The sequence below is a fragment of the Callospermophilus lateralis genome, chromosome 19 (assembly GCF_048772815.1).
Source record: "Callospermophilus lateralis isolate mCalLat2 chromosome 19, mCalLat2.hap1, whole genome shotgun sequence".
Lineage (NCBI taxonomy): Eukaryota > Metazoa > Chordata > Mammalia > Rodentia > Sciuridae > Callospermophilus > Callospermophilus lateralis.
The window spans coordinates 36,220,391-36,246,496 of record NC_135323.1 but is presented as its reverse complement, the minus strand read 5'-3'; the positions used below and the strand labels follow the sequence as shown (position 1 = coordinate 36,246,496).

Below are 26,106 nucleotides of genomic sequence, written 5' to 3'. Positions count from 1 at the left end.
AGATGCTGGAATGGTTCGGACAAATCCTAACGGGGCTGCTGGCTATGAGCAAGCAGTCCGCCGCTAAGGCACGGTAATAGGACAGGAGTCTCCAAAGCGCGGCCGCTCTGGGTCCCCTGCTCGGCTAGGACCCAGGCCACGGTTGCGGCGGCCCGGCCCGATTCCCAGCCGCGGCACCCTCCCGCGTTAGACCCCCCGTGGTCCTCTAGTAAATCTGCAGACAGTTTCCAAACATCCCACTTCCCGGCGGCACCAAATCCTGCAACCCCACAACCCACAGCCTCCGGCTCCTACTTCCGCCGGAAGTAGGCCTTGCTGGGGGGGGGGGCGCTGCGATGACGTCACCGGTTTGCCGGAAGTCTCCTGAGGGCGCCGGCTTGGTCCCGGCTTCGTGGTGGAGGCTGGGGGTAAGGTTGCTTCTGCGGGGTTGTCACCCCTGCTTGCTCAGGGTCTTCGGTCCCAATTTTTGAGCCTTCCCCCTCTCCCTGGTGTGTGAGAGTGCTTCAGTGCTGTCTCCATCCCGCCCGTGCGCCCCCGTGTCTCCTCCAACCGCTGCTCCCTGCGTTCCTCCAAGTCAGCTGTCACCTGCTCCCTTTCCCGGGCCTCACTTGTCCTTTCCCGGGCTGTTACAATCCGCCTTCGAGCCTGCTGCCACTTGCCTCCCCTCACCCCCTACGCAGGTTCCCGCATCCGGGGAAAGCTCGGGCCAGGCCTGGGAGCCTCGGATAGAGAGTTCTTGGCCTCGCTCTGCCTGGCCTCCAGCATGGGTGCCTCAAGGGTAGGGATAATGAGGGGTAGACCCAAGGCTCCCGGCCTATTTTTTTCCTAATTAGCTGTTTCTTCAGAAGTCATTATAAGTCGTTCACGCCTCGGGGGCTCAACATCCCCTACTTGTAAATCCTTTTCCACAATGCATTCCGCTGCCAACTCCAACACTTATCTCAATATGCGAATATTGAACCCATCTGTCTCTGCAGTCGGATCCGACCTCCTGAAGGAACCACGGCTCCTGCAGTTTTGGATGCTGCCTGTTGTACCAGGGGCACACCACTGCAGAAGCGGATCTGCCACCTTAATTCTCCGTGGATGTTTGGAAAGAGGAATGCCCGAGCCACCAGCTGATAAAGCATACAACCAACAGAAATATGTAGGCGGGAGACTTTGAATTACTTCATGAGTGGGAATTGCTGCTTTTCGTTTCTTGTCATATCATGAACAGTTTCTAGTTTGATTATCTCAAGTTTCAATCCTGGTCCAGAATCCTGTCTGCTAAGAGCCAAAGTAACCACTTCTAGTTTCTTAACACAGGTCCATATATTGTTTCCTGTGTGTGATCCCTGAGAGTTGTGGTCACTGACCTGAAGGGGTGCTTCATAGAACATGATGCCTGGTGCTGGGTATAGGCCCCCTGACTTCCTCCAGGAGCTACCTGTTTGGATGATGTTGTCATCAGATTGTGGGGAGTACTTTCTGTATCAGTATCTATATGAATATTTAAGGAAGTAAAAGAAAGATTTGTTATTGTGGGAAAGGAAGGTGTACCCACATTTTCCTTCACTTTATCTTGGAATTTGCAGGCAGGAAATGCCCCAAAGGCAGGCCACAGTGTTCATCTTGAAAAAGAGAGCTCGGGGTGATCTAAGAGGCCCCACTGAAAGTAGTAGGGCTCTGTGGCATGTGCCTGAGGGCAGGAAATTCTGTTTTGAGAACTGGAGTTGATGTCTGAGAATGTGTACCATAGTGTAAATCCCTCAGTAGTAGCTAGTCATACTCTTTCTGTTCCTTTACAGCCACCATGATGGACTTCCTGATTCTCTTCTTGTTCTACTTGGTATTCATGCTGGTTAGTGTTGTTATGGTCTGCATTTGCTCCAAAACCCACCGTTTGAAAGGTCTGGTCCAGGGAGGAGCACAGGTAACACTCAAGTTTGAACATTGCCTTAATCTAAAGGACTTACTGGTTTCTCAACAGGACAAGAAAGAGATGCCATTTAAATTCATTGGTTTATTTAGTCTTTCATTTATGGAAGTTTTAGTGTATTCCACAGTTTATCTGTTTTGTTTTTGTTACTGCTGAAAGTAATCTTGTGATGATGCTTTGAGATAAGATAGCATTCTTAAGTTTGGCTCTTAAATTCTGGATGTGATGCCTGTAATTGGGCATAGACATGAGCAGAATTCTTCTGGAGGTACTTGATAGGTGAAACTGAGGATGTGTGCTCTGAAAGCTGAGCTTCTGTCTGCCTTCTCTCTGTTAAGGGTCAAAGTGAGCAAAATTGGGGCAAGCTGCTCATGGGAAGAGGTTGATGTGGGAGGGACCTAGGCTAAGGTTTTTTTGTACTGGTGATCTGGGGGTGGACTGAATCCAGGGCAGGGGAAGGAGCAGCCTTCACATCAGCATTTCCTGAACCTCTGCTTACCTTTCCTTCCATGAAGGTATACCTGACAGGTATCATCTTTGGGGTCAGGGTAGGAGTGAAAGAATTGGCATCAAAGGCAAGCCAGTAGAAGGAAGCCTGCCCCTCTCTCTCTCTCTCTCTCTCTCAAAAATTCTCTTTTAAGTTGTTTTACTACCTATAGGAGGAAACAAAAGCTGCCAGTTGTATGTGGAGCATCGATATTGTGGGAATGGGGGTGGTGGTGAGAAATGAAATTGAACTTTTTTTAATTATTAATTTTCAGATATGTTCCTGTATAATTCCAGAATGCATTCAGAGAGCCGTGAGAAAATTGCTTCATTACCTCTTCCATACACGGTATTTACAGTTCAGAGTTCAAATGGGATCCTCTGTTTTTGTCTTGATTATTAATTGTTGCTAATCTGTAACTACAGGAAGTTCCTGTGGTTTCCAGTATGGGAAGGATGCTGGGTTCAGAGCCTCTCTACTCATGGATAATCTGCTTTCTGTCTCTGGGATATTAATATCTACTTTAAAATACATATTTAAAGAGTGGAATGGTTTCTTAGTTAATTTTTAAAGGACATGGTTGGCCCTTGGTTAGTTTTTTTCCTTTTGTACAGTTTCTTAATGGAGCAACCCTATGAATAAGCTGTGCTTGTTTCCTTTCAGCAACCATGCCTTCATTATCCTGCACCTGGTCTTGCAAGGGACAGTTTATACTGAATATACCTGGGAAATATTTGGATACTGTCAAGAGCTGGAATTCTCTCTGTATTACCTTCTTTTGCCGTATCTGTTGCTAATTATATGCCTGATTTTCTTCACCCTAACTTGTTTAACCAATCCTGGTAAGTTGAAGCTCTTAGCATACAGACTGAGACAGCTCAACTATTTTACTGATAGTGCTGCAAACAAGTAGTGGTTTCTCTGAGAAGTTTGCAAAGGATTTTGTGTGTCATGGGTTTATTAACTTTATATTTCCAGTTTTTTCTTTTTCCTCCTTGTACTAGGGATTGAACCAAGGGGTGCTTAACCACTGAGCCACATCCCTAGCCCTTTTATGTATTTATTTATTTATCTATCTATTTATTTATTTATTTTTATGTGGTGCCTAGGATGGAACCCAGTGCCTTACACATGCCAGGTAAGCACTCTGCCACTGAGCCATAATCCCAGCCCTCCCAGCCCTTTTAAAATATTTTATTTAGAGACAGGGTCTCACTGAGTTGCTAAGTGCCTCACTAAGTTGCCGAGGCTGGCTTTGAACTTACAATATTACTGCCTCAACCTCCCAAGTCACTGGGATTACAGAAATGCACCATAGCACCTGGCATATTTCCAGTTTTTTATTTTGTCATTGACCCAAGTGTTACTTAGAACTCTTTATATATATAAGCTTATATATATATATATATATATATATATATATATATATATATATATATAAGCTTTATATAAGCTTTTATATATATATATATATATATATAAGCTTTATATAAGCTTTTATATATATATATATATATATATATATATATATATATATATATATAAAATGCTTTACCGTTATATATATATATAATGCTTTACCATTAAATGGTGTCCCCAGTTCCTTTTATTTTATTTTTTTAAATTTTGAGACAGGGTCTTGCTAAGTTTTTGTGCACCTCACTAAGTTGCTGAGGCTGGCCTCCAACTTGTGATCCTTCTATCTCAGCCTCCCAAGTCACTGGGATTATAGGTATGCACCACTGTATTCAACAAGAGTTGTATTATATCAGGTTTGTTAATTATGTTCAAAACTTTTATATCCATACTAGTTTTTTTTCAGTTAGTTTCTCAGAGTAATGTTATCTCATTCTGATGGCTTTTCTTCATAGTTTGTTAGTTTTTTGCTGCACATATTTTAAAACTATTATACACATATATATTCTTACTAAATACATTGTCATGTTTAGAGTTGGTATTATCCTTTCCTTGTGGATAATACTTCACAATCTTTCAGTCTTTTTTTCATAATAAATCAAGCCTCTTTATCACAGCTAATGCTCTATGCTCTCAAGTCTCTTTTGTCTGGTTTTAATTTTATTATACTGTGCTTAGTAATTTTTTTTTCTGTCCTATTGTTTTACTTTTATACTTTAAGGTCCTTGAAACACCAAATGTCTATTAAGTGATGAATGTGAAAAGATGTGATAAACCCATTCAATGGACTATTATTCAGCCATAAAAAAGACTAGAAGCTGTGGTGGGAGCCAGTGGTAGAGCACTTGGTTACCATAAGAGAAGCCCTGGGTTCCATCTGCAGCACTGCAAAGCAGAAGAATGAAGTATAGATTGAGGCTCTAACTTGTCTGAACCATAAAAACATGCTGATGAAAGAAGCCAGACACACACACACACAAAAAAAAAAACCCATAAATTATATGATTTCATTTATATGAAGATCCAGAAAAGGAAATCCATAGAGAAAGAAAATAGATTAGCAGTTTCTAAGGCCTGGGGACGTTAGAAGTAGGCAGTGACTGCTAATGGGTTTCTTTTTCAGGTGATCGTATTCTAAAATTGATTATGATAATGATTGTATAACTCTGAATATACTAAAAACCAGTGAGTTGTATACTTTGAATTGAATCTATGGATTATATGTCAAAGCAGAAAAAAAAATGAATTACCTAAAATATTAAATATAGCAGTTTTAGTTCTGTTGTATTGGGACAGGCTTTGTGACTATCCCGCCTACATATTGCTTGAAACTAGCATTTGTCCTTATCTTTTTCAGGCACCATAACAAAAGAAAATGAATTATTATTTCTTCAAGTTTATGAATTTGATGAAGTTATGTTTCCAAAGAATGCAAGGTGTTCTACTTGTGACTTAAGGAAACCAGCTCGATCGAAGCACTGCAGTGAGTGTGGCTATTGGGCTCCAGTGGACCCTCCCAAGTGCATGCGTGGGCTTTATCTGTAAGGTGGTATTTCATGAGTCTAAAAAGACAGCCATTTGATTCCCACATGTGGGTTGTCTGCTCCTGTTGGAGGCCAGATCGTGGTTTCTTTCAGATGACTTGAGGGTAAGGTTGTATGTTTTTGCACAGTGGCTACCCTCAGCCCTAGGCATAATAGCTCTCTTTTGCTATGGGAGAGATGCTTTTATGGTCTGCTGTGTGCAGATTTTAGCCCTAGCTAAGCCTAGTCTTCTAGGGAATGCCTAAGGTTCTAGGCTGTTTCCTGTCTGACAAAAATATTATGTGAGTCACATATGTGGTTTAAAATTTTCTAGTAGCCTTATTGCAAAAGAAGCAATTACTTAATCACATATTTTATTTAAACCCCTGAAATATCTTTTTTTTTTTTTTTTTTTGGTGGCCCTGGGGATTGAACCCAGACCTCATACATGTCATACCAGGTGCTCTACCTCTAAGCTCTACCTCAGCCCCAGGCCTAAAATACAATTTTGGTCATTGTACTGTCATGTGTAACAAATAAAAAAATAAGATAAAATACAATTTTAATGTGTAATCAATGTAAAAATATTCATGAGGTAATTTATGTTTTTCCTTTTTGGTTTTTGGTACTGGGGGGTTGAACCTAGGAGTGCTTTACCACTGAGTTACATCCCCAGCACCTTCTTCCCCTCCCACCCGTTTTTTTGTTTTATTTTGTTTTTTTTTGTATTGGAGAGTGAACTCAGAGGCCCTGAACCACTGAGCCACATCCTCAGCCCTTTTTTCATATTTTATTTAGAGACAGGGCCTCATTAAGTTACTGGGACAGACTTTTTTTTTTTTTTTTTTTCAGTATTTTTAGGTGGACACAATAGCTTTACTTTATTTTTATGTGGTGCTGAGGATGGAACCCAGTACCTCATGCATGCCAGGTGAGCGCGCTACCACTTGAGCCACATCCCTAACCGCTGGGGCAGACTTTGAACTCATGATCCTCCAACTGCTAGGCTTACAGGTGTGATCTGCCATGCCCAGCATCAGTCCATTTTTAAATTTATTTATTTATTATTTTTTAAAAGATTTTTATTGTTGTTGTTGATAGACTTTTATTTTATTTATTTATATGTGGTGCTGAGATGAACTCATTGCCTCACATATGCCGGGCAAGTGCTCTGCCACTGAGCCACAACCCCAGCCCTTTAAATTTATTTTTTATTTTAATTTTTTCCCAGTACTGGAGTTCCAATCCATGGGTGCTTTACCACTTGAGCTTTGTCTCCAGTCCTTTTTACTTTTTATTTTTTTTCCCTGAGGCAGGGTCTTGCTAAATGGATGAGGCTGCCCTCAAACTTGTAATCCTCCTGCCTAGCTTTTCCAACTGCTAAGATTAGTCATGTGCCACTCCACCTAGCTGTGTTCTTTTTTTCATACTAAGTCCTTGAAATCTGGTGTATTTTACTTTTATAGCACATATCCATTTAGGTACTAAGTTCTCATTGGAAGTTCTTGACCTGTATTTAGATTTCATAAAATTTATAGTTGAAAGAGTAGACTTAAACACTTAGACTATATCCAGACACTCTTAAAAGTTTTCCAATAAGTGAATTAAGTACCAAAACATTTTATTTTACTGTGAAAATCTACATTGACTAAATGATTCATCTTTATCAGAAGAAGTGACTTGATTTTAAAGCAAAGCCATCAGTTGTTTTTGTTTTTTTTAGTGGATCTTTTACTTTATTTTTTTATTTATATGCGGTGCCGAGGATCGAGCCCAGAGCCTCACACATGCCAGCCAAGTGCTCTACCATTGAGTCACAACTCGGCCCAAAGCCATCAGTTTTAAAATCATATTTGGGGCTAGGGATGTGGCCCAGTGGTAGAATGCTTGCCTGTCAAGCACAAGGCTCTGGGTTTGATTCCCCAGCACTGCAAAAATAAATAAAACTATACCTGTTCATGTTAAGTAAGTTCACCAACTCTCATGTTACCTCAGTATTATTCACACTGAATTCAAAATAGTATTGTATAAATTGCAAACAACTGTAAAATTGTCAATATTGACAAAGTATTCTTTCATATTTTTCTTTTAACTATATTGCAGTGCTCTATACCCACATGTGGCTAGTGGCTACTGTAGTGTACTCACTCTATGGTTCTAAAAGCTTGGTGATAGCAACTGCCACTGCCCCACCTTCCTCCACACACTTTTATTGCCATTGGTCACCTTGTAAAAGTGCACATGGTGTCATGTCTCATCAAGGATAAACTCAGTCTGTGGCTCCCTCTTCTCTGTGCAGGTGTGTGTAACTGGTGTGTGCACCGTTTTGACCATCACTGTGTTTGGGTGAACACCTGCATCGGGGCCTGGAATACCAGGTACTTCCTCATCTACCTTTTGACGTTGACTGCGTCAGCTGTCGTCATGGCCATTATAAGCACCATGTTTCTGGTCCGCCTGGTGACAATGTCAGACCTCTACCAGGAAACTTACATTGATGACCTTGGACATTCCCAGGCTGTGGACACAGCCTTTCTTATTCAGGTAATTATGCAGTGGCTCTCTAAATTCTGGTTTCAGAATTGTAAAAATGATGTTTCTTTTCCCAGTGAAAATACAAAGATGTTGTTTTTCTTAAAAAATTGATACAGCCAGTTTCAGTAGTGTATGCCTAAAATCCCAGCAGCTCAGGAGGCAGAGGATGGAGGATGGAAAGTTCAAAGCCAGCCTCAACAACTTAAGAAAGGCCTTAAGCAACTTAGCAAGACTGTGTGTCAAAATAAAATGGGCTGGGGATGTGATTCAGTTAAGTGCCCCTGGGTTCAATCCCTAGTACCAAAAAAAAAAAAAAAAAAAGTTACATAAAATCTCATACCATAAAATCCACTCTTCAAAATAAATCAGTGGTTTTAGTATATTCACAGAGTTTTACACCCATTACCACTATATCATTTCAGAACATTTCATTATCTCCAAAAGAAACACCCTCTTCTGACTTCCCCTAGACCCTGGCATCTGTAAATCTACATTCTGTCTTCATAAATTTTTTTTCTGGACATTTCATATACATGGCCTTTTTGACTGACTTTTTTTTAGTAGCATAATATTTTCAAGGTTCATCCATGTTGTAGCATAAATCTGTATTTCATTTCTTTTTATGGCTAAATAATATTCCATTGTAGGATATATCACATTTTATTTATTCATAAGTTGATGGATATTTGGGTGTTTCCACATTGAGGCTATTTTTTGAAAATGCTTCTCTACAAGTTTTTATATGGAGATAATTTATATGAATATATTGCTGGGTCATATAGTACCATTTAAAGAACTGACTCTTTTTCAAAGTACCATTTTACATTCCCAGAAGTTGAGTATAAAGGTTCTAGTTTCTTCACACTTTTTATTATCTGTCTTTAAAAAAAAATGAAAAAACTTTGTTGGTTTTTTTTTTGTTGTTTGTTTTGAAAAGGAGCTCTCACTGAGTTATAGAAGTTGACCATGAACTCTAGAGCCTCCTGCCTAAGTGCCACCTGAGTAACTGGGATCACAAGTGCATGTAATCACACCTGTCTTTTTTTACTGTAGCCATCTTGACGGACATTGAAGTTTGATTTGCCCTTCTCTAATGACTAATGATGTTGAGTATCTTTTCATGTATTTGTTGGCCATTTGTATATCTTCTTTGAAGAAATATCTACTTAAAACCTTTACCCATTTAAAAATTTTGCCTTTTTATTATTGTAAGAATTCTTTATTCTAGGACAGAGGTTATGGCTCAGGGGTAGAGTGCTAGCCTAGCATGCATGAGGCTTTGGGTTCAATCCTCAGCACCACATAAAAATAAAGATATTGTGTCCACCTAAACAACTAAAAAAATAAATATTTTTCAAAAAGAGTTTTTTATTCTAGACTATTATCAGGTATATGAATAGATTATCAAATATTTCTTCCTGTTCATGGGTTGTCTTTTCACTTTTTTGACAGTTTTTGTTGTTGTTTTGAAAAGGGTTTTATATTAATGAAGCTCATTGTAGCTCAATGTATCTTTGTTTTTTTCCTTTGGGGTGGGGTGCTGTGTATTGAACCCAGAGGCACTCAACCAGTGAGCCACATCCCCAGCCCATTTTTGTATTTTATTTAGAGATGGGGTCTTGCTGAGTTGCTTAGGGCCTTGCTGAGTTGCTTAGGAAGCCTTGCTAAGTTGCTGAGGCTGGCTTTGAATTCACAATCATCCTGCCTCAGTGTCCCAAGCTGCTGGGATTACAGGCATGGGACATCCTGCCTGGCCCCAGCCATATATTTTTTTTTTTTTTTTTTTTTGTGGTGCTGGGGATTGAACCCAGGGCCTTGTGCATGCTAGGCAAGCATTCTAACAACTGAGCTATATCCTCAGCCCTGGCCCCAGCCATTTTTAAAAGATTTATTTTATTCTGAGACAGTTTCTTACTATGTTATCCAAGCTGGCTTTGAACTTGGATCCTCCTGTCTCAGCCTCCTGAGTCACTGTGCCCACTTCTAACTTCATTCTTTAGTATATAGAAATCCAGTGGTCCCAACGGCATTTGTTGAAAAAATGAACTTTTTCAATTATTTCAGCGCTTCAGTCAAAATTCATTTACCTTAATGTAAGGATTGAAATCATTCCTTTAAAAAGCTCATCCTCATCTGATCTGTGTCTTCTCTTTTAGCTTCAGTTAGAAAGTCTCCCTCATCAAGAGTTTTGATGAATGTTTACTTCTGTTTTCTTCTTTCAGAACTTTTTAAAGTTCTCTATCCTGCTTATTAGAAAAGTAACTTACACAAATTTGAGTAATCCAAAAGCTATTTTCAAAATGAAAAGTGAGAGTTATCCATTCCCCCAGTCCCAGTTGCACTTCCCAGAGGCAAATACTTTGAAATTTGATATGTATGTTTTTAGGCCTTTTTCTGTTTATTCGTTTGGCTATATACCTTCACAGAGTCAGTTGTTTTACTGAGTGCCTTTACACAAATAAGATTACAATTTGGCCAGGTGGAGTGGCACATGCCTGTAATCCCAGCAACTCAGGAGGCAGAGATAAGAGGATCAAAAGTTAGAGGCCAGCCTGGGCAACTTAGTGAGACCCTGTCTCAAATGAAAAGGATTGGGGATGTAGCTCAGTGGTAGAGCACCACTGGGTTCAATCCAGTGGTGAAAAAAAAAAAAAGATTAAAATGTGATCCTTGAACTTTGCCTTTCTCATTGGGCAATATATCATAATCTTTTCAAAATCAGTACATAGAAATTACCTTGGTTTTCAATGACTCTTTATTATTCCATAGTGGTAACTATCCCAGAGTTTATATTGCTCTTCCTTGTAGAGGAATATTAATGTTTCTTTTGGGAAGACAGGCTGTTAGAATCAGTACCACAGTGAATATCCTTGTACATGTATTTTTGCGGTCAGATTGTTTTCAGATAGACATTGGTTTCTCTTGTTCATCTGGGTTTTATTTTGGTTCATGAACTAAGTTCTGTGTTTGTAAATTTTCAATTGGCATAGCTCCATTTCCGGGATAGTCTTTCCCTCAGTATGAATACTTGACTCATTCCAGAGTAAATGCTTGCACATCAGGGTGATTCCTGGGCTATTGTGGGTGCTGATTATGGCTCAATGGGTTAGATTTAGATACATGTAGATGAGCTGAGGTTGTGGCTCTGTTGTGTTCATGGACCAGATCTGGGCTAGTGGGTGCTGACCTTCATGGATGTCACCGTTTTCTTCCTAACATTCTGCATCTTCTTTGCCCTTAGTACCTGTTCCTGACATTTCCAAGGATTGTCTTCTTGCTCGGCTTTGTTATGGTGCTGAGCTTCCTCCTGGGGGGCTACCTGTGCTTTGCTCTGTACCTGGCAGCCACCAACCAGACCACAAATGAATGGTACAAAAGTGACTGGGCCTGGTGCCAACTCTGTCCTGTGGTGGTCCGGCCCCCATCAGCAGAGCCTCAAATCTACCAGAACATTCATTCCCACGGGCTTTGGAGCAACCTCCGAGAAATCTTTCTACCTGCTGTTCCATATTATGAGAAGAAGAAGAAGTAAGAATGGAAAGAGTACTCCTGCCTTTTAGATGTACACACCTTTATTTATACATATGGATACTTATTTTCTCAGCATTGTTTTGTTTTCTGCTGTGATTATTAATCAGCTGTTGTGGTCTGTGCTGTGTGTATACATGGGCTTTCAGTGGGGGAGGGAAAACTCATGTTTATTGAGTGCCTGATCTTTGCCAGCTGCTGTGGCAGATATCCTGTTTGCTCATCTTATGCTGGCACTGAGCACCTCCAGTCCTGGTGTCAGGGTCAAGAGCTGACTTCTCTGAGGTTCCAGGTGACAATGAGACCTGGGTCTGTCTCTCTACAGTCTAGGTATGTGAACAAGGAGGGGCTGTATAGCCTTGCACCCTGGTGTGCAGGGGTCTCAGTGACTCAGTGTCTTGGGATTATGCCTGGTTGTCCCCTCTCTTATGCCCCCCCCCCAGTCTGTCCCCAGGCATTTTCTTGCTTTATTCACATCCTCACTCAGACCTGCCTTCAGCCAGCACATAGGCCTTTACTCACATTCCTGTACTTGTGGCCTCCGGCCTTGCTCTCCACTGGCTTCTGGCCATATTCAAGTTTTTGTTGCCTTGTTTTAAAATTCCAAAAGTAAAATGCTGACTAGTTCAATGCAGAGAGATGGATGCCAGAAAAGAGGTTCATATAAAGTGCTGATGGGTTTTAGGGTGAGAGGTTTTTCAGAAGCAGGAGGCAGTTGGGCTAGACTTTGCAAGCCACCCAAATGCCAGGCTAGACCAAGAAGTCAGCAGCTACAGAGGCCAGACGTCTAGGGAGGACTGTGGAATAGAGACCCTGGGGCCAGAAGGAGTGGTAGGAGACTAAGGGTGGGGGAATGCCCTTACCAGCATCACCTGTCCTGGCAGCCAGTGGGTTCAGAAAAGATGAAACTTTAAGACGAATGGCTGGGGCAGGAAGAAACCAAGTCCACTGGCCCCCAACCCAAAGCCCTGTACTACTGCCCTATCCTTGCTAGTGGAAAGCACTTTTCCACGAAGAGCAGGAGGACTCCTGGGAAAGTTTCAAGACGCACTCCCAGGAGGGTGTGGCGGCTCTTACCACGCGCTCACGGCCGGAGGCGGTCTCCAAAGGGGCGGGGTCTGTCTCCGCTGCGCGACGCCCCTCCCGCCTACCGCCTGGGCTGCGCCACCAGGGGGCGCCCTCTGGAGCGTGCGCGGCCGCAGCCTTCACGTGGCCCCTGCGGGCCGCCGTCGTTGCCCGGCATTCCGCCGCCGTTCGGCTGCGCGGCGTCGGCTCCCGCGGCTCTGTGCGGCCCCGCAGTTGGACCCCGTTCGCCCGCTGGCCACCAGTGGCGGGGGCGATGGCCCCCTGAGCGGGCTGGCAGAAGGTAGTGGCGGGCGGGCGGGCGCCGCTGCCCGGCCTGGGTCGGGGCGGAGGCCGGGTCGCGCCTCTTTGTCTCCACAGGCGGCAGCGCGTCCCCGGCTGCCGGGCGGAAGTGGGACGCGCGGGTGCTGGGCCGCAGCCACCGCACCATGAGCGACATCCGCCACTCGCTGCTGCGCCGCGACGCCCTGAGCGCAGCTAAGGAGGTGCTGTACCACCTGGACATCTACTTCAGCAGTCAGCTGCAGAGCGCGCCGCTGCCCATCGTGGACAAGGGCCCCGTGGAGCTGCTGGAGGAGTTCGTGTTCCAGGTGCCCAAGGAGCGCGGCGCGCAGCCCAAGGTGCCTGCCCGATCGTGCCCTTCCCCTCGGTGACAAGCAGTTGCCAGGCTGCCGGGTTCTCGCCCTTGGCCTTGCTCCTGCAGTGGCTCCCCCAACCCCAGCCCCCTACCCTGCAGTCCTGCAGCATTGCTCAACCGCGTGCCTGTTTTGCAGGCGTGTGACAGTCCGGCTCAGAAGTGTTCTGGGATGAGACTTCGGGGACTGTCCGCTTACCTCGCTAAAGGCCTGTTACCTAGAGTCTAAAACTGTGTGGCCTCCGAGATGATACTTGATGAGATATGACTTTTTCCTGAGCTTGGCAGTAGCGTTCCGCTCCCCAGGACCCGGGATTCAGAGGGGCGAAAAATATCCTGGGGTAACTAATGGTAGTTCCTGGTTTCTCACCGGGTGAACTAACGGGTATGTGAAAGCCACATTTCTTATAGCTTGTCCCGGGTTTGTTTTACAGAGACTGAATTCACTTCAGGAGCTTCAGCTTCTTGAAATCATGTGCAATTATTTCCAGGAGCAAACCAAGGACTCTGTGCGGCAGATTATTTTCTCATCACTTTTCAGCCCTCAGGGAAACAAAGCTGATGACAGCCGGATGAGCCTGTTGGGAAAACTGGTGTCCATGGCTGTGGCTGTGTGTCGAGTTCCAGTGTTGGAGTGTGCAGCCTCCTGGCTCCAGGTATGCTTCCCAGAGTTCCTAAAATCTTCTTCAGAACAAGTGAAAAATCATTCTTAGGGGAAAATTATAAATGAAAATAGCATACAGTCTCAAAAAAAATTTTTTTTAAAGATCATTACATATTAAGTTGTACAAATGTTTACCCGTTGTTTACTATCAGGGTCATTAATTTAACTGAATCACTGGGGAGGTCTTTTCACAAGTATCATGTTCTTAATCATTACTGCCCTGGATACTCATACCTGTATTCCCATCCTGTTTTTATTTTCAAAGCATGACAATTCTTGGGGACATTATAGTTTGTAATGGCAAGTTAATTTTTTTTCTTAATGAAGAAAAAAAGGCCCCATCTTTAGAACAAGTGAAAAATCATTCTTAGGTGAAATTTTTTTTCAATGTGTTTTTTTTGTTGTTATTGTTTTTTGTTTGTTTTAGTTTTATTGATTTTTACTTTTTTAAATACACGACAGTGGAATGCATTACAATTCTTATTACACATATAGAGTACAATTTTTCATAGCTTTGTATATAGAGTATGTTCACACCAATTCATGCCTTTATACATGTACTTTTTTTTTGCATCACAATTCTTATTACACATATATACCAAAATTTTTCATATCTGTTTATATATAAAGTATGTTGACACCCAATTCGAGTCTTCATACATATACTTTGGATAATGATGTCCATCACATTCCACTGCCCTTGCTAATCCCCTACCCTTCCCTTTCCCTCCCACCCCTCTTCCCTATCTAGAATTTATCTAATCCTCCCATGCTCCTCTTAGGGGAAAATTATGAATGAAAATAGTATCATGGAGTCTCAAAAAAGGGATTTTTTTTTTTTAATATCATTACATGTTAAGTTGTACAAATGTTTATCCATTGTTAGAAGGTAGTACACTTTTCTGTAGTCAGTAAACAGGTGAATTGTTTTGCATAGCTCTAGGGTGACATCACATAGTTGATAGCCCTTCAAATGGACATATCAAAGGAAAAAGTATATATTTACAATAGATTTAGTGCTAGGTGATATTTTGGGAAATTCATTTTGTTTTGCTTTTTTTGCTTCTCAAGGTCTAAAAAATTAATAATCTTCTTAGTTATTGACCAAATTTTTGACTAATCTATTCCTTAGCCAAGTTAGCAATTTATCAGTTTCATAAACCTGCTTTATTCCCAATACTTGAAAATAAAAAAACTTTTGAGGTGCTGGGGATTGAATCCAGGTTCTTGCCCATGCAAGGCAAGTGCTCTACCACTGAGGCACATCTCAGCCCCAAAATCTGGGTTTTTTTCCCAATTTAATTAATAGTTTTTCTTATAATCTTGTTTATGCATAAAATTTGGCTAACAAAATCATAATATTTGTAGTACACTAGAGAATCTCAGTGAAGTTTATACCTTAATTTTTTGCCAGTCCAATTTCTAAGGCATCCAAATTAATCATTAATATTATATTTAATCTCAGGATTCCCTTTATCCCTTGACAATCTATTGAAACCAAGTTTAGCATCTTCTAGTTTTTCATTGATGTCTTTTGATGATGATGTGTTGGCATTTTGATAAAATGAAAGCAGATGTCAACAAAAAGATCTTGGTGGTTTGGGTCAGGGTTGCTACCTGGGGTTAGAGGCTTTAGCTTTCTCTTGAGGCCAGGTGGAGGTATCAGTCTTCTTAGTGGCAGAGGACAGGCCAAATAAACAATCTGACCTTGCTGTCTCCTTAGAGTTTCTCCTGTAGGCCCAGTTAGTGCCCTGGAGCTGCTGCATAATGAGCAGCTGCTAAATGTGACCAGAGCTACTGATAGACACATACCTGGAGGGAGAATGCCGGGGGAGAGTGGTGATATAGGATTCAACAGTATTGTAGAAATATGTCAAAAAGAAGAGGATTGTAAGAGGAATATGCAAATTGCTGCTCTAAACAAACATTTTAATCATGTGGATTCTCAGACTCATAAATCTTTTCAAAGTGGTAGCAGCTGTGAATTTTTACCTACATTGTGTCACCTGGAACATTTAAAATTGTAAGAGTTGTCATTTCTTCACCTGAGGTCAAGTGATCTTCCCTAAGTAAACTTTGAAGCAAGAGCCAGCAAATGTTTTCGGCAAATATTTTAGTCTTTGCAGATCATATTATCTCTGTCGCAGCTGTTTAGTTCTGTTCAACCCTTGTAGTGGAGGAGCAGCCTTAAACAGTGGACAAACAAATGATCATGGCCACATCTTGGTAAAACTTAATTCACAAAGATGGTTAGAGGGGCAGATTTGTTCTGTGAACTTTACATTACTAAAAGAAGCTGTTAACATTTCTCCTGGAAGTGGTTCTGCTAGTTTTGGTGGTCTTCAGCATTTGTACATAGTTGCTGCCTGCTGGGTCACCACACTTGTAGTTACGTGGCCTGTGTCTTCTTTCCAGCGGACACCTGTGGTCTACTGTGTAAGACTTGCCAGGGCTCTCGTGGATGACTACTGCTGTTTGGTGCCTGGCTCCGTACAGACACTGAAACAGATATTCAGTGCCAGCCCTCGATTCTGCTGTCAGTTCATAACATCTGTCACTGCGCTCTATGACTTGTCATCAGGTAAAAAAGTTATATAGGTCATTGCCATCAGAGAAGCTTCAACTAATTGCCAGTTTTCTTTTCCAGTGAATGCTTTGGCGTTTTTTTTTTTTTTTTCCTCTCAGAAATGTACTTCTTTATTTTGGGCCTAAAACTAAAACTTTGGACAGCTGGACCTATGAGTTTCCTCAGTATCCTCATTGCCTGAGTTGGAATGGGTAGAAGTGGCAAATAGCCCAAAAGCCAGGGTCTGAAGTTGGTGAAATGTGACCTGCCTCTTTACCCCCTAGTTTTTATTTTGAAAAATTCTGAAAGTTGCAAGATTAATACAACAGTCATATACTTCTCACCTAGATTTAGCTATGAACAATTTGCCATGTATTAGCTTTGTCCCAACGCACACATACATATTTTTTTCTGAACTAGTAAGAATTTATTGCTGATATCATATACCAAATATGTAAACACATATCTTCTAAAGAATAAGAACATTATCTTATATAACCATGTTAACATTATCACACCTGAGAAATTTAATGCCAGTGGAATTCTTCTGTGATATAGCCTATATGCAAATTTACCTTCTTGTCTCAATGTTTTTATAGTTTTTTTTTTTATTGTTGGTTGTTCAAAACATTACATAGTTCTTGATATATCATATTTCACACTTTGATTCAAGTGGGTTATGAACTCCCATTTTTACCCCGTTGTTGTTTTTTTTTTTAATTAGAGGGATCTAGAAAATTCAGGAGCCAGTCAGGGGTCACACATTGTACATAGTTGGCATGTATCCTTAGGTTCTTTAAATCTAGACAAGCTTCCCAGCATTTAAAAGTAATTTCTTATTACCTTGACATGCTCAGGCATGTTGTTTTGCTGAATGCTCCTTAATTTGGACATACATGATTATTTCCTTATGAAAAGTTTGAGACTGCACCTCTTTGAGTTCTGCCTAGGTGATGAGATGTCTTCAGTGTTTTGTGCTAGAAGGTACACATGCTAGTTCTACTCTTAGTGAAATTTCTGAGATGGTAGAAGTCCTCTTAATAGCCACAGAATAGTGTTTGGCTTTGACTGGGAGAAGCCCATGTCCCTTATCCCTATCTAATAGCAGAGCTCCCTGGTCAGATGTCCAGTTTAAAAAAAAAAAAAAAAAAAGTTGACTAGCTGTGGTCAGATTGGGGTGGGAGACTCAGATCCCTACCTACTTGGCTTTGTTGCCCACTTTTTCTCCCAGGGGTGAGTTCCAAGAAATTTGGGGCTTTCTCATGCACCAAGTTCTTCTACAGCTATGTCCTCATGCAACCCCTGCAGTATTGTTTGGTTCCCAGGCAGGGGCTATGCCCATTATTTTTCCATTTGGAAAAGTTATGGTCCCTCATGGGTGGCTCTCTGTGTAGAGCCAGGTTCAACACCTGCTTTTCTGCTGAATTCCAAATTCTTTCTTCTTTGCCTTTTGCTCTTGCTCAGAGAGTTGACAATAGTTTTTTATCCTGATCTTATAGCTAAAACAGCAGAATGAGAACTTTATTTTTTGGTACTGGGGATTGAACTCAGGGCCACTCGACCACTGAGCCACATCCCCAGCCCTTTTTTGTATTTTATTTAGAGACAGGGTCTCTCTGAGTTGCTTAGCACCTTGCTTTTTGCAGAGACTGGCTTTGAACTCATGATCCTCCTGCCTCAGCCTCCTGAACTTCTGAGATTACAAGTGTGCACCACCACACCTGGACGCCCGGTCAGAATAAGAACTTTTGATGATACTTTCCCTATTCTTTTTAGTTCAGTATTGGTCTTCACCAGCTCTCTGACTATATTTAAACCTCCTTTTATTTGTAACTTTTTTCCTTGTTTTTAAACATTTTAATTATTTAGAATGTTCATATGGAAATAGTATAAACATGCAAGTGTATAGCATATTCCTATGCTAATTCCATACTCGTTTTTTTAAAATATTTTTTAGTTGTTGATAGATCTTTATTTATTTATATGTGGTGCTGAGAATCGAACCCAGTGCCTCATACATGCCAGGCAAGTGCACTACCGCTGAGCCACAGCCATGTGATTCCATGTCCCTGGGTTTATCCCCCAATACCAAGGGATTTTTAAAAAGGCAGTTTTCCTATGGAGTTGTAAACAGGTCTCTTATAGAGTAGTGCTGTGCATCTCTGGTAGAATTTTTCCTGACTTGGTCCTGCAAAGGTTTCCTAAGAGCTGTTATTAGCTGGGAGCTGTGTTCAGGCTTTCGGTCTTCCAATGGGAGAGACTTAATTCAAATCCAGTTCATAGTATTTCATGTACTGGGAATGAATGAATGAATGAGCATGTGGAATAGGATATAATGTTTAGGGAATACCACTGACAGGGTGTATCTAAGACATGGTGTTTTTCTTGTAAGCTGACATAGAAGTCTGGTGTGTCAGTGATTCCTCAAGCCACTCATCACAATCGTGGTCCTGGAGGGCCAGACCTGAGACTGCTGTTCAAATGGTGATTGGTGCTGTTCTTTGGTGCTCCTGCTAACAAGAATATTCTGAGGGCGTGTGTGTCTTCCTACCACACACACACAAAGAAGCTCACCTAACCGTGCAGAGCCTCTTCTTGTTGAGAGCAAGAACCAGTCTCTGAGGAGGAAAGTGTGGAGTTTTAGGATTGAGTCACTAAGTATGCATATTTACATGTGTGCCCATGGCACACGTGAACGCATGCACACACTGACTTCAGGCCATTGGACACCTCGCTTTGACCTGAGGCATACAGCAGAGGAGCGGGCACGAACCTGGAGTTGTCCAGAGAGAAACATCTCAGGGAATCAAGCACACAAGAATGCCAAGTGAGGGTTGGAGACAACAGTGCTCCTTGCTGCTGCTGTCAGTTCACCACAGAAGGGGCAATCCCTTTATTCCAAACAGTTATAGGAACAATCTCAGGAATAAAAAACCAGCTTCCAGAGAAAAAATAACTGGAAATCTTATCCTTAAACGTGACTTGCTTCACACTGTCTCCTCTTTCATGCTTGGCCCGAAAGGGGTTCTGTCATCCTTAGTTTTCCCTTGAGTTGTGGGGTGTGCCGCCACAGAGAGGAGGCTGGAGGCATAGCCAGCCTGAGGGTATAATATGCCAATCCCGGGATGGGCAGTGTAGCCTAATGGTCTAAGAGAGGCTACCTGAAATCAGATCTGAGCCTACCACATCCTTTGAGTCCTGAGAAATTATTTAACATCACTGTTTCAATTTCCTCATCCTTTGTGTGGGGGTGATAGTTTTGTGAGGCTTAAATGGGTTAATCTGTCCTCATTATTATTGTTCTTGGTCTAGGCCCTGGAATGTGCTAGGTCTCAGGGATCACAGAAGGCCAAACTGTTGCTTTTTTAGACTAGCTTTGGGGTTGGTGTGGTTGTTGGTAGTGGACAGAGGACTGACAGGACTCTGAGCTGCTCTCAGAGGGCCACCATAGCCATTACTGTACAGTAGAGGAGATGATGAATGTAGGGAAGAACCCTGCTCACAAGGGAAGGAATGGAGTGTAGTGGTAATTTTGGACATAAAAAGTGTGGAATTTTATTTAAATTGACACCCAGGAGAATATTTCTTCAAACCATAATGGAGCTGTATGAAATTGTTGACTTAACAAGTGTTATTTCAGCCTCTACATTGGCCAGAGGGTCCTGGGCACTGGGGATGTAACATTGGCTAAGATAGGAGTCCCAGCCCTCATTGGCGGATGTTCTAGGAAAGGAGACAGAAAATAGATTAACTAGGCAGTAATGATCTGAACGCCAGGCAGGAAGACCATGAACTTAGGGATTCGTCTTCCCTTGTCTACTTGCCACTCCTGTCTCCAACATCAAGAACACTTCTGACTCAGCGGTCTTTGTTTGCAGATGATCTCATTCCACCTTTGGACTTGCTTGAAATGATTGTCAACTGGATTTTTGAGGACCCAAGGTTGATTCTCATCACTTTTTTAAATACTCCAATTGCAGCCAATCTACCAATAGGATTTTTAGAGCTCACCCCACTCATTGGATTGATCCGCTGGTGCGTAAAGGCCCCTCTGGCTTACAAAAGAAAGAAGAAGCCTTGCTTATCCAATGGCCATGTCAATAACAAGGTTGCAAAGGACTCGGGTGTGGGGATGGACAGAGACTCCCACCTTTTGTACTCAAAACTCCACCTCAGCGTCCTACAGGTTCTCATTACGCTCCAACTGCACTTAACTGAGAAGAATCTCTATGGGCGCCTGGGACTGATCCTGTTTGACCACATGGTCCCACTGGTAGAGGAGATCAACAGACTGGCAGATGAACTAAACCCCCTCAACGCTTCTCAGGAGATTGAGCTCTCGCTGGACAGGCTGGCACAGGCTTTGCAGGTGGCCATGGCTTCTGGAGCCCTGCTGTGCACGAGAGGTGGGTGCCTTCCCTGCCCAGGCCTCCTGGGAGTGGCAACAGCATCACCCAGGCAGAAAGAAGATAGGGCTCCTAGACAGACACTATTTTTGACTGTTTTAGGACTTCCTTTTTTTTTCCCTAGTGGATGCAGGGGAGGAAGGTAAAAATCTCAGAGCATCTCAGTGGTACTGTGTCACCCTGCTCTCCCTGCACTCCCCCATCAGACTCTTAATTTGCCAGACATGGCATCTGGGCATCACCTGGCTCTTTTAACCCAGAACTGGGGACTCCTGGAGAGGATTGATCATTTTTCCTCTTGAGGATTCTTCTTTCTTCTTTTTTCTTAAGGCATAATTGACATAAGTAAAATGCACAGATATAAGTGCAAAGTTAGAGGTGCTTTTAGCAAATGTATGTGTTTACGTAACTTTTGCCCTCTCAAGGTGTGCATTCCCATTGCTGTTTTGAGGATTCCTGAATTCTTTTGCATTTCAGTGCTTGAACTCTCCCTGGAGATTGACCTGGTGCCAGTGACCCACTTGAGTACACTTTCTAGCTGTTAATGCACTCACAAGAGTTGCCTGTGTCCCCAGCTGATGGTGATGAGTTTACTATTTTACCACTGCTCCTGTGCCTTGAGTGTCTGCCTGCCTCCGGGTTCTTTCCCAGCCACCTGACAAATTGCTAACAAACCCTTCTTCTATTTTGGGCCTATTTGTTAAAGCTAAAACTGAAAGAAAAGAGGGGCCAGTTTGTACAGATGCTGGAAACATGGAGTATCAGTCTCTGTTTGCTGCCCTGTTAGCATCCTTGAAAAGTACCTCAGCCAACAGTTCACCTTCTCTCCGGTCTGCTTCTTAATAATGTGTCTCCTTAATTTCAGATGACCTGAGAACCCTGTGCTCCAGGCTGCCTCATAACAAGTAGGTGTCCTCCAAGACTTCTAGCTGGGCTAGCTTTGCTGGGGCAGAGAGGGAGGGTGGCAGATGGCAAAGCAGAGTGGACCCATTTGTCCTGCATTCCTTAGGGAGAGGTGGTCTTCAGGGTCCAGAGCAAGTCTCTGTAAGCATGTCTCTATGTCCTTTAGGACCTAGTGGTAAGTGGGGAACATAAATGTTTGCCTAACCCTCATGAGAGGAGTCCTAAATAGAGTATAAACATGAAACATGCCCCCCTTTTTAAATTTTGTGGTGCTGTAGATTGAACCCAGGACCTGCCTGGCACATGTTAGAAAAGTGTTCTACTACTAAGCTACACCCCCAACCCCTTCCCACAAGAAGACCACTTTTGGCCAGGCATGTGTACCTTACACACAGGTACCACTGTGCCTGACCTAAAGTCGCCTTCTTACAGGAGTCAAGAGAAGGGCACTCTAGGTGTCACTCAGAGCTTATTAAATCACTGAGCTTCTATTTGGTAGTGAGGGTGGTATTCTGGCACTCCACTGGTGACATTTTGACTTACCCAATCCTTCAAAGGACCATAGTAGAGTACAGTGTTGGTAATGTCAGGGCTTGGGCTTCTAGCAGCAGAGACCTGATTTCTGAGTGATGCTGCTAGATTTGCTGTGACATTTGGGCACTCTTCATCTGTCTCTGAGCTTGGTCTTTCCTTCGTCAAATGGGGCAGGACTCATCCCTGCCTTGCTAGGGTAAAATGAGATGGTGTTTGTAAATTTCACATTGTTCCTACCCCATGGGACTCTCTCCACAACCGCAGTCAGAGTGAAAAGTAGGCATAATGTCACACGGATTCTGTTAGAATCCTGGCCCTGCTACTTCCTGTCTTTATGACATTGGTCAAGTTCCTGCCTTCTGCTGCCTCAGTCTTTTCATCTGTAAAACGACAATAATTATAGTTCGTGTTTCCAGTCCCCCTTGCCTTACCCCACCTGAAGCCTTAGAGTTTTATAAGGTTTGAATGAGTAAAAACAGAAAGAAATTGGAACAGTATTTGATGTATGGCATATAGTGTTACCTGCTTTCACTCTCACTGTTCCTTTAGTAACTTAGAACTTTCACTTCTATGAATTTATCCTTAGAAAAGAAGCTAAAAGGTATGTGTACAAAACTGTTTCAAAAAAATTGAGTATTAGTAGCAGACAACTGGCAGCAGCTTAACTGTCCACAGCACAGGGAGACTTGGTAAGTTAGTTGTGATGTGTCACAAGGGTAGAACATTATGTATCCACTTAAAATAGTAATTGTGAGGACTGTGCAGGGAAATGTTTACAGTTGAAGACAGAACTACTTGGCACAAGGACAGATTTATTGAGGTGAAAACAACTGGGTTAAGTTGGTAAGATCATTAATGCTCTTCTTTCTTTAGATCATCAAATTGGTCCTTAACAGGGAATTGCTGGGCTCTGGGACTGGCTTTGGCAGGCAGTGTGAACAGGGAAACAGGGCAGTGCTGCTCCACTGTGACTATCATGGCCACCTAGGGCCTGCCCCACCAGCTCTTTAGAGACATGCATAACTGGAGGCCAAGGGTCAGCTGCATGCTGAGGAAGTACAGCCTGGTACCATGGTGGGGACCCTGTTTTCCAGCCCAGACTGTTGTCTTCATTCGGGTGCAATTAGCCTGAATGGAGGTGAGGTGTTCATATAAGTAATAAAGTGAGGAGGACTCAGCAGCTCACTTTTCCAACAACAGGCTCCCTAAGGCCAGCTTTCCCTCCGAAGGCCCCACTGCTCCTTTTCTTTTTTATGAACTCCAAGAAAATTCCTTGAAATTTCACATGAAATACTTTGAATTCTGGTGGTCTCTTTCTGTTAATTGGTTTTCCAACTAGCCCAGAAACTTTTGGAACCACTTTTAATCTCTGGCAGGGAGTATATATTCAAACATACAACTCCCATTCTGTCTTTAGTACTTATTGGGTTTATAAATTTTGGATCAAGTTTCTTACTCTAGTTATAAAAAAGTAGTAGCGTAAATGAAAAGGGGATCAGAAGAGCATTGGGCCACCAAGCTACACCAGCTCTTTTCATGCCCAAGACCCTCCTGTAGTCTAACAGGTTGGGTTTGGTGATGAAAAAGACTGGCGTAGACCCTCTAGACATAGGACCCAGCTAAGCCAAGGTCTTGGGGTGACATTAGGAGAAGAGTAAGTAGAGCAGAGTGTCAGTAGCAAAACTGGAGGTCCTGGAGGCTAGGGGAAAAGGCTGGATAGGATGCCTATGTCCTAGGTGTGGAAAGCCCTGATGGGGAGAAGTCCTGGGGACTTCTTGAAGCTAATAATAGGAGGATGGAGTAGGCTGAGGTGGGGGAAGCTGGAGGGGGTGAATGAAACTGTAGATCCTGCTGATCATCCTGTGGGTCATGGGCTAGAAAGGATAAGCCAAGGAGAAATGAATCTCAGAAGGACCCAGTGTTGAAAACTGATGCTGACTTCTCAAAGAGGATCTATCTATAGAACGTGGAGGCTGTGGAAAGGGAAAGGTCTTTCCTGAAGAGGGGCAGGTCCAGGTACTTCAGTGGGTTGGTCTTGAATGGAGGGGAGCTGGGGGTGTTGGTGAGACGTGATTGTTCAGAGACCCAGGGCGAGGTTGGGTAGGTAGGCTATGACCTTGGCATGGCGGATCTCCTGAGCAGGATGGTCTGTCCCTCCACAGCTGGGGAAATGGGTTCCTCAGGTTAGTAGGGGCTGGGCCAGGCCTAGGCTGTGTCTAAGCGGGTGCTGTGCTGGACTCTTGATTTCAGTATCATTTGAAAGACCAGCTTTTGTGGGACTTATGCTTGGACTTCAATTAGGACTCATTCATTAAGAATGACTTTGAGAAAACTATGACCTCCTGTCCTGATCGCCAGGGTATCTCAGTTACAGCCACTGTAAGTGGAGGGCAGCTGAGACTGAAATGGAAGCTGACCTGTCGTGGGCCCCAAGCTCCAAGGGCAGAGAAGCTGCAGATGTCACGTCAAGAGCTTTCATGTAAACCAAGGGTTCGGGGTGTAGACTGCTCCCTTCATATCTTATTGCTAGGGGTCCTGGCTTTCCCTCTTCTGGTCCCTCCTCTCAGGCTCTGCCTATTCCCAGGCTAAATTTTGCCACCCCTAGTTAATTTCCCAGCTCTTCCCTAGCTACCAGCCCCTTCCCTACTGCTGTGCTCACTGTTCACCTACTGAGAAACCCATATGACTGTCTTCATTGGTGCCTCTTCTGCCCTGTGGACATGTGAGGTGCCACTGTGCCTGGGCACTGGGTGCAGGGGATTAGACTAAGCCTCAGAGTACACATGTTCAGAACCTTGCCCTGGAATCTGCAGTCCTAACACTTCTCCTTGTTTGCAGCCTGCTCCAGCTGGTGATCTCGGGCCCAGTGCAACAGTCGCCGCATGCAGCGCTCCCTCCTGGGTTCTACCCTCATATCCACACCCCCCCGCTGGGCTACGGGGCTGTGCCGGCCCATCCTGCTGCCCACCCTGCCCTGCCCACACACCCCGGACATACCTTCATCTCAGGAGTGACATTTCCATTCAGGCCCATGCGCTAGGCCAGCCCCTCCTGAGCCACCGTGCAGCAGTGTGCCTTCTGCACCTGAGTTGAGGAAGCCCTCAGAAGAGGGTAGTGGTCCCAAAAAGAGGACCCTGGGGAGGCAACAGGTGGCCCCTCCTGGCTGTCAGACCGTCTTGGTGCGGAAGTTCCAAGTGGTAGCAGTCCAGGTGCCTACCTGGTCACATTCTTAAAAATCCAGATTGGATGGATGAAAGGAAAAATGTACAGACCTCTGCCGAGAGAGTGCTGGGAGTGTTTTTAAGTATGCCAGTTCCATGAGCTTTGGTTCACTTGCGTGTCATTAGACATGGAGCCTGTGCCAGGAGGTGCACCGATGGGAAAGCCGTACCTGCAAGTCCACTTGTCTGGTCTCTCCGTGCAAACGTGACATGGCTGCCAAAAACACAGGCTTGTGCTGCAGCTCCATGAGCTCATAGCTGGCACGGTGTGACCCAAGCTTGTGTGTGGCTCAGGGACATCTGTAGGGATTTCCCGCCATCTTGGAAAGAAACTTCTCTGGTTTATCAGGTGTCTCTGAATTTTCCTTTCATATGTTCAAATAAAATTTTTCTAAACAGTTTTGTAGACTTTATGGAATTTTTTGTTTCATTATTGTGTTTTTTGGGCTTGTGTCTGTGTATGTTGCTTTGAACTGAACCCCAGGCCCTGCACATGCTAGGCAGGCATTTACCACTGAGCTATATCCCAGCCCTTATTAAGTTATTTTAATAACTTACTAAATGTAAGCAGCGGGAGGTTTTCACCCCAGGCTGCAGTGATTATGGTAAAAAGGTTGAGCACAAGTCTTTAGCCACTGCAAACACTGTCTCCACCCTGAGCTGGGCCTCTGGGCTCAGCAGGCAC

The 26,106-nt window shown here is 43.3% G+C and overlaps 2 protein-coding genes across 5 annotated transcripts; both read left to right on the top strand.

Moving 5' to 3' along the window:
- Positions 1-343: 343 nt before the first annotated feature.
- On the top strand, positions 344-11,519 carry Zdhhc4 (zDHHC palmitoyltransferase 4). Its single transcript, XM_076839719.1, has 8 exons — positions 344-407; positions 978-1,147; positions 1,791-1,915; positions 2,683-2,756; positions 3,072-3,250; positions 5,182-5,307; positions 7,647-7,891; positions 11,124-11,519. The coding sequence occupies exons 3-8, from the start codon at positions 1,796-1,798 to the stop codon at positions 11,412-11,414; spliced, it is 1,035 nt and encodes a 344-aa protein (XP_076695834.1). The 5' UTR covers positions 344-407; positions 978-1,147; positions 1,791-1,795; the 3' UTR covers positions 11,415-11,519.
- A 1,133-nt stretch (positions 11,520-12,652) lies between these two features.
- On the top strand, positions 12,653-25,820 carry Ints15 (integrator complex subunit 15). Of its 4 annotated transcripts, none has more exons than XM_076839715.1 (7): positions 12,653-13,113; positions 13,562-13,783; positions 16,207-16,372; positions 20,236-20,763; positions 21,629-21,668; positions 24,569-24,679; positions 25,039-25,820. In XM_076839715.1, the coding sequence occupies exons 1-7, from the start codon at positions 12,922-12,924 to the stop codon at positions 25,238-25,240; spliced, it is 1,461 nt and encodes a 486-aa protein (XP_076695830.1). In that variant the 5' UTR covers positions 12,653-12,921; the 3' UTR covers positions 25,241-25,820. The 4 variants fall into 4 exon arrangements, with proteins under 4 accessions (XP_076695830.1, XP_076695832.1, XP_076695831.1 ...); XM_076839716.2 differs by lacking the exon at positions 12,653-13,113 and adding an exon at positions 13,309-13,468; XM_076839718.1 differs by lacking the exon at positions 12,653-13,113 and adding an exon at positions 13,431-13,512 and having other exon boundaries at positions 13,619-13,783.
- The last annotated feature ends 286 nt before the right edge of the window (positions 25,821-26,106 follow it).

Coding starts and splice junctions, on each gene's coding strand:
- Zdhhc4 (XM_076839719.1), top strand. CDS start 1,796: ATGATGGACTTCCTGATTCTCTTCTTGTTCTACTTGGTATTCATGCTG. Junction 2,757..3,071: donor CATTACCTCTTCCATACACG/GTATTTACAGTT, acceptor GTTTCCTTTCAG/CAACCATGCCTTCATTATCC. Junction 3,251..5,181: donor AACTTGTTTAACCAATCCTG/GTAAGTTGAAGC, acceptor TATCTTTTTCAG/GCACCATAACAAAAGAAAAT.
- Ints15 (XM_076839715.1), top strand. CDS start 12,922: ATGAGCGACATCCGCCACTCGCTGCTGCGCCGCGACGCCCTGAGCGCA. Junction 13,784..16,206: donor GTGCAGCCTCCTGGCTCCAG/GTATGCTTCCCA, acceptor TCTTCTTTCCAG/CGGACACCTGTGGTCTACTG. Junction 21,669..24,568: donor TCCAGGCTGCCTCATAACAA/GTAGGTGTCCTC, acceptor AGGGTATCTCAG/TTACAGCCACTGTAAGTGGA.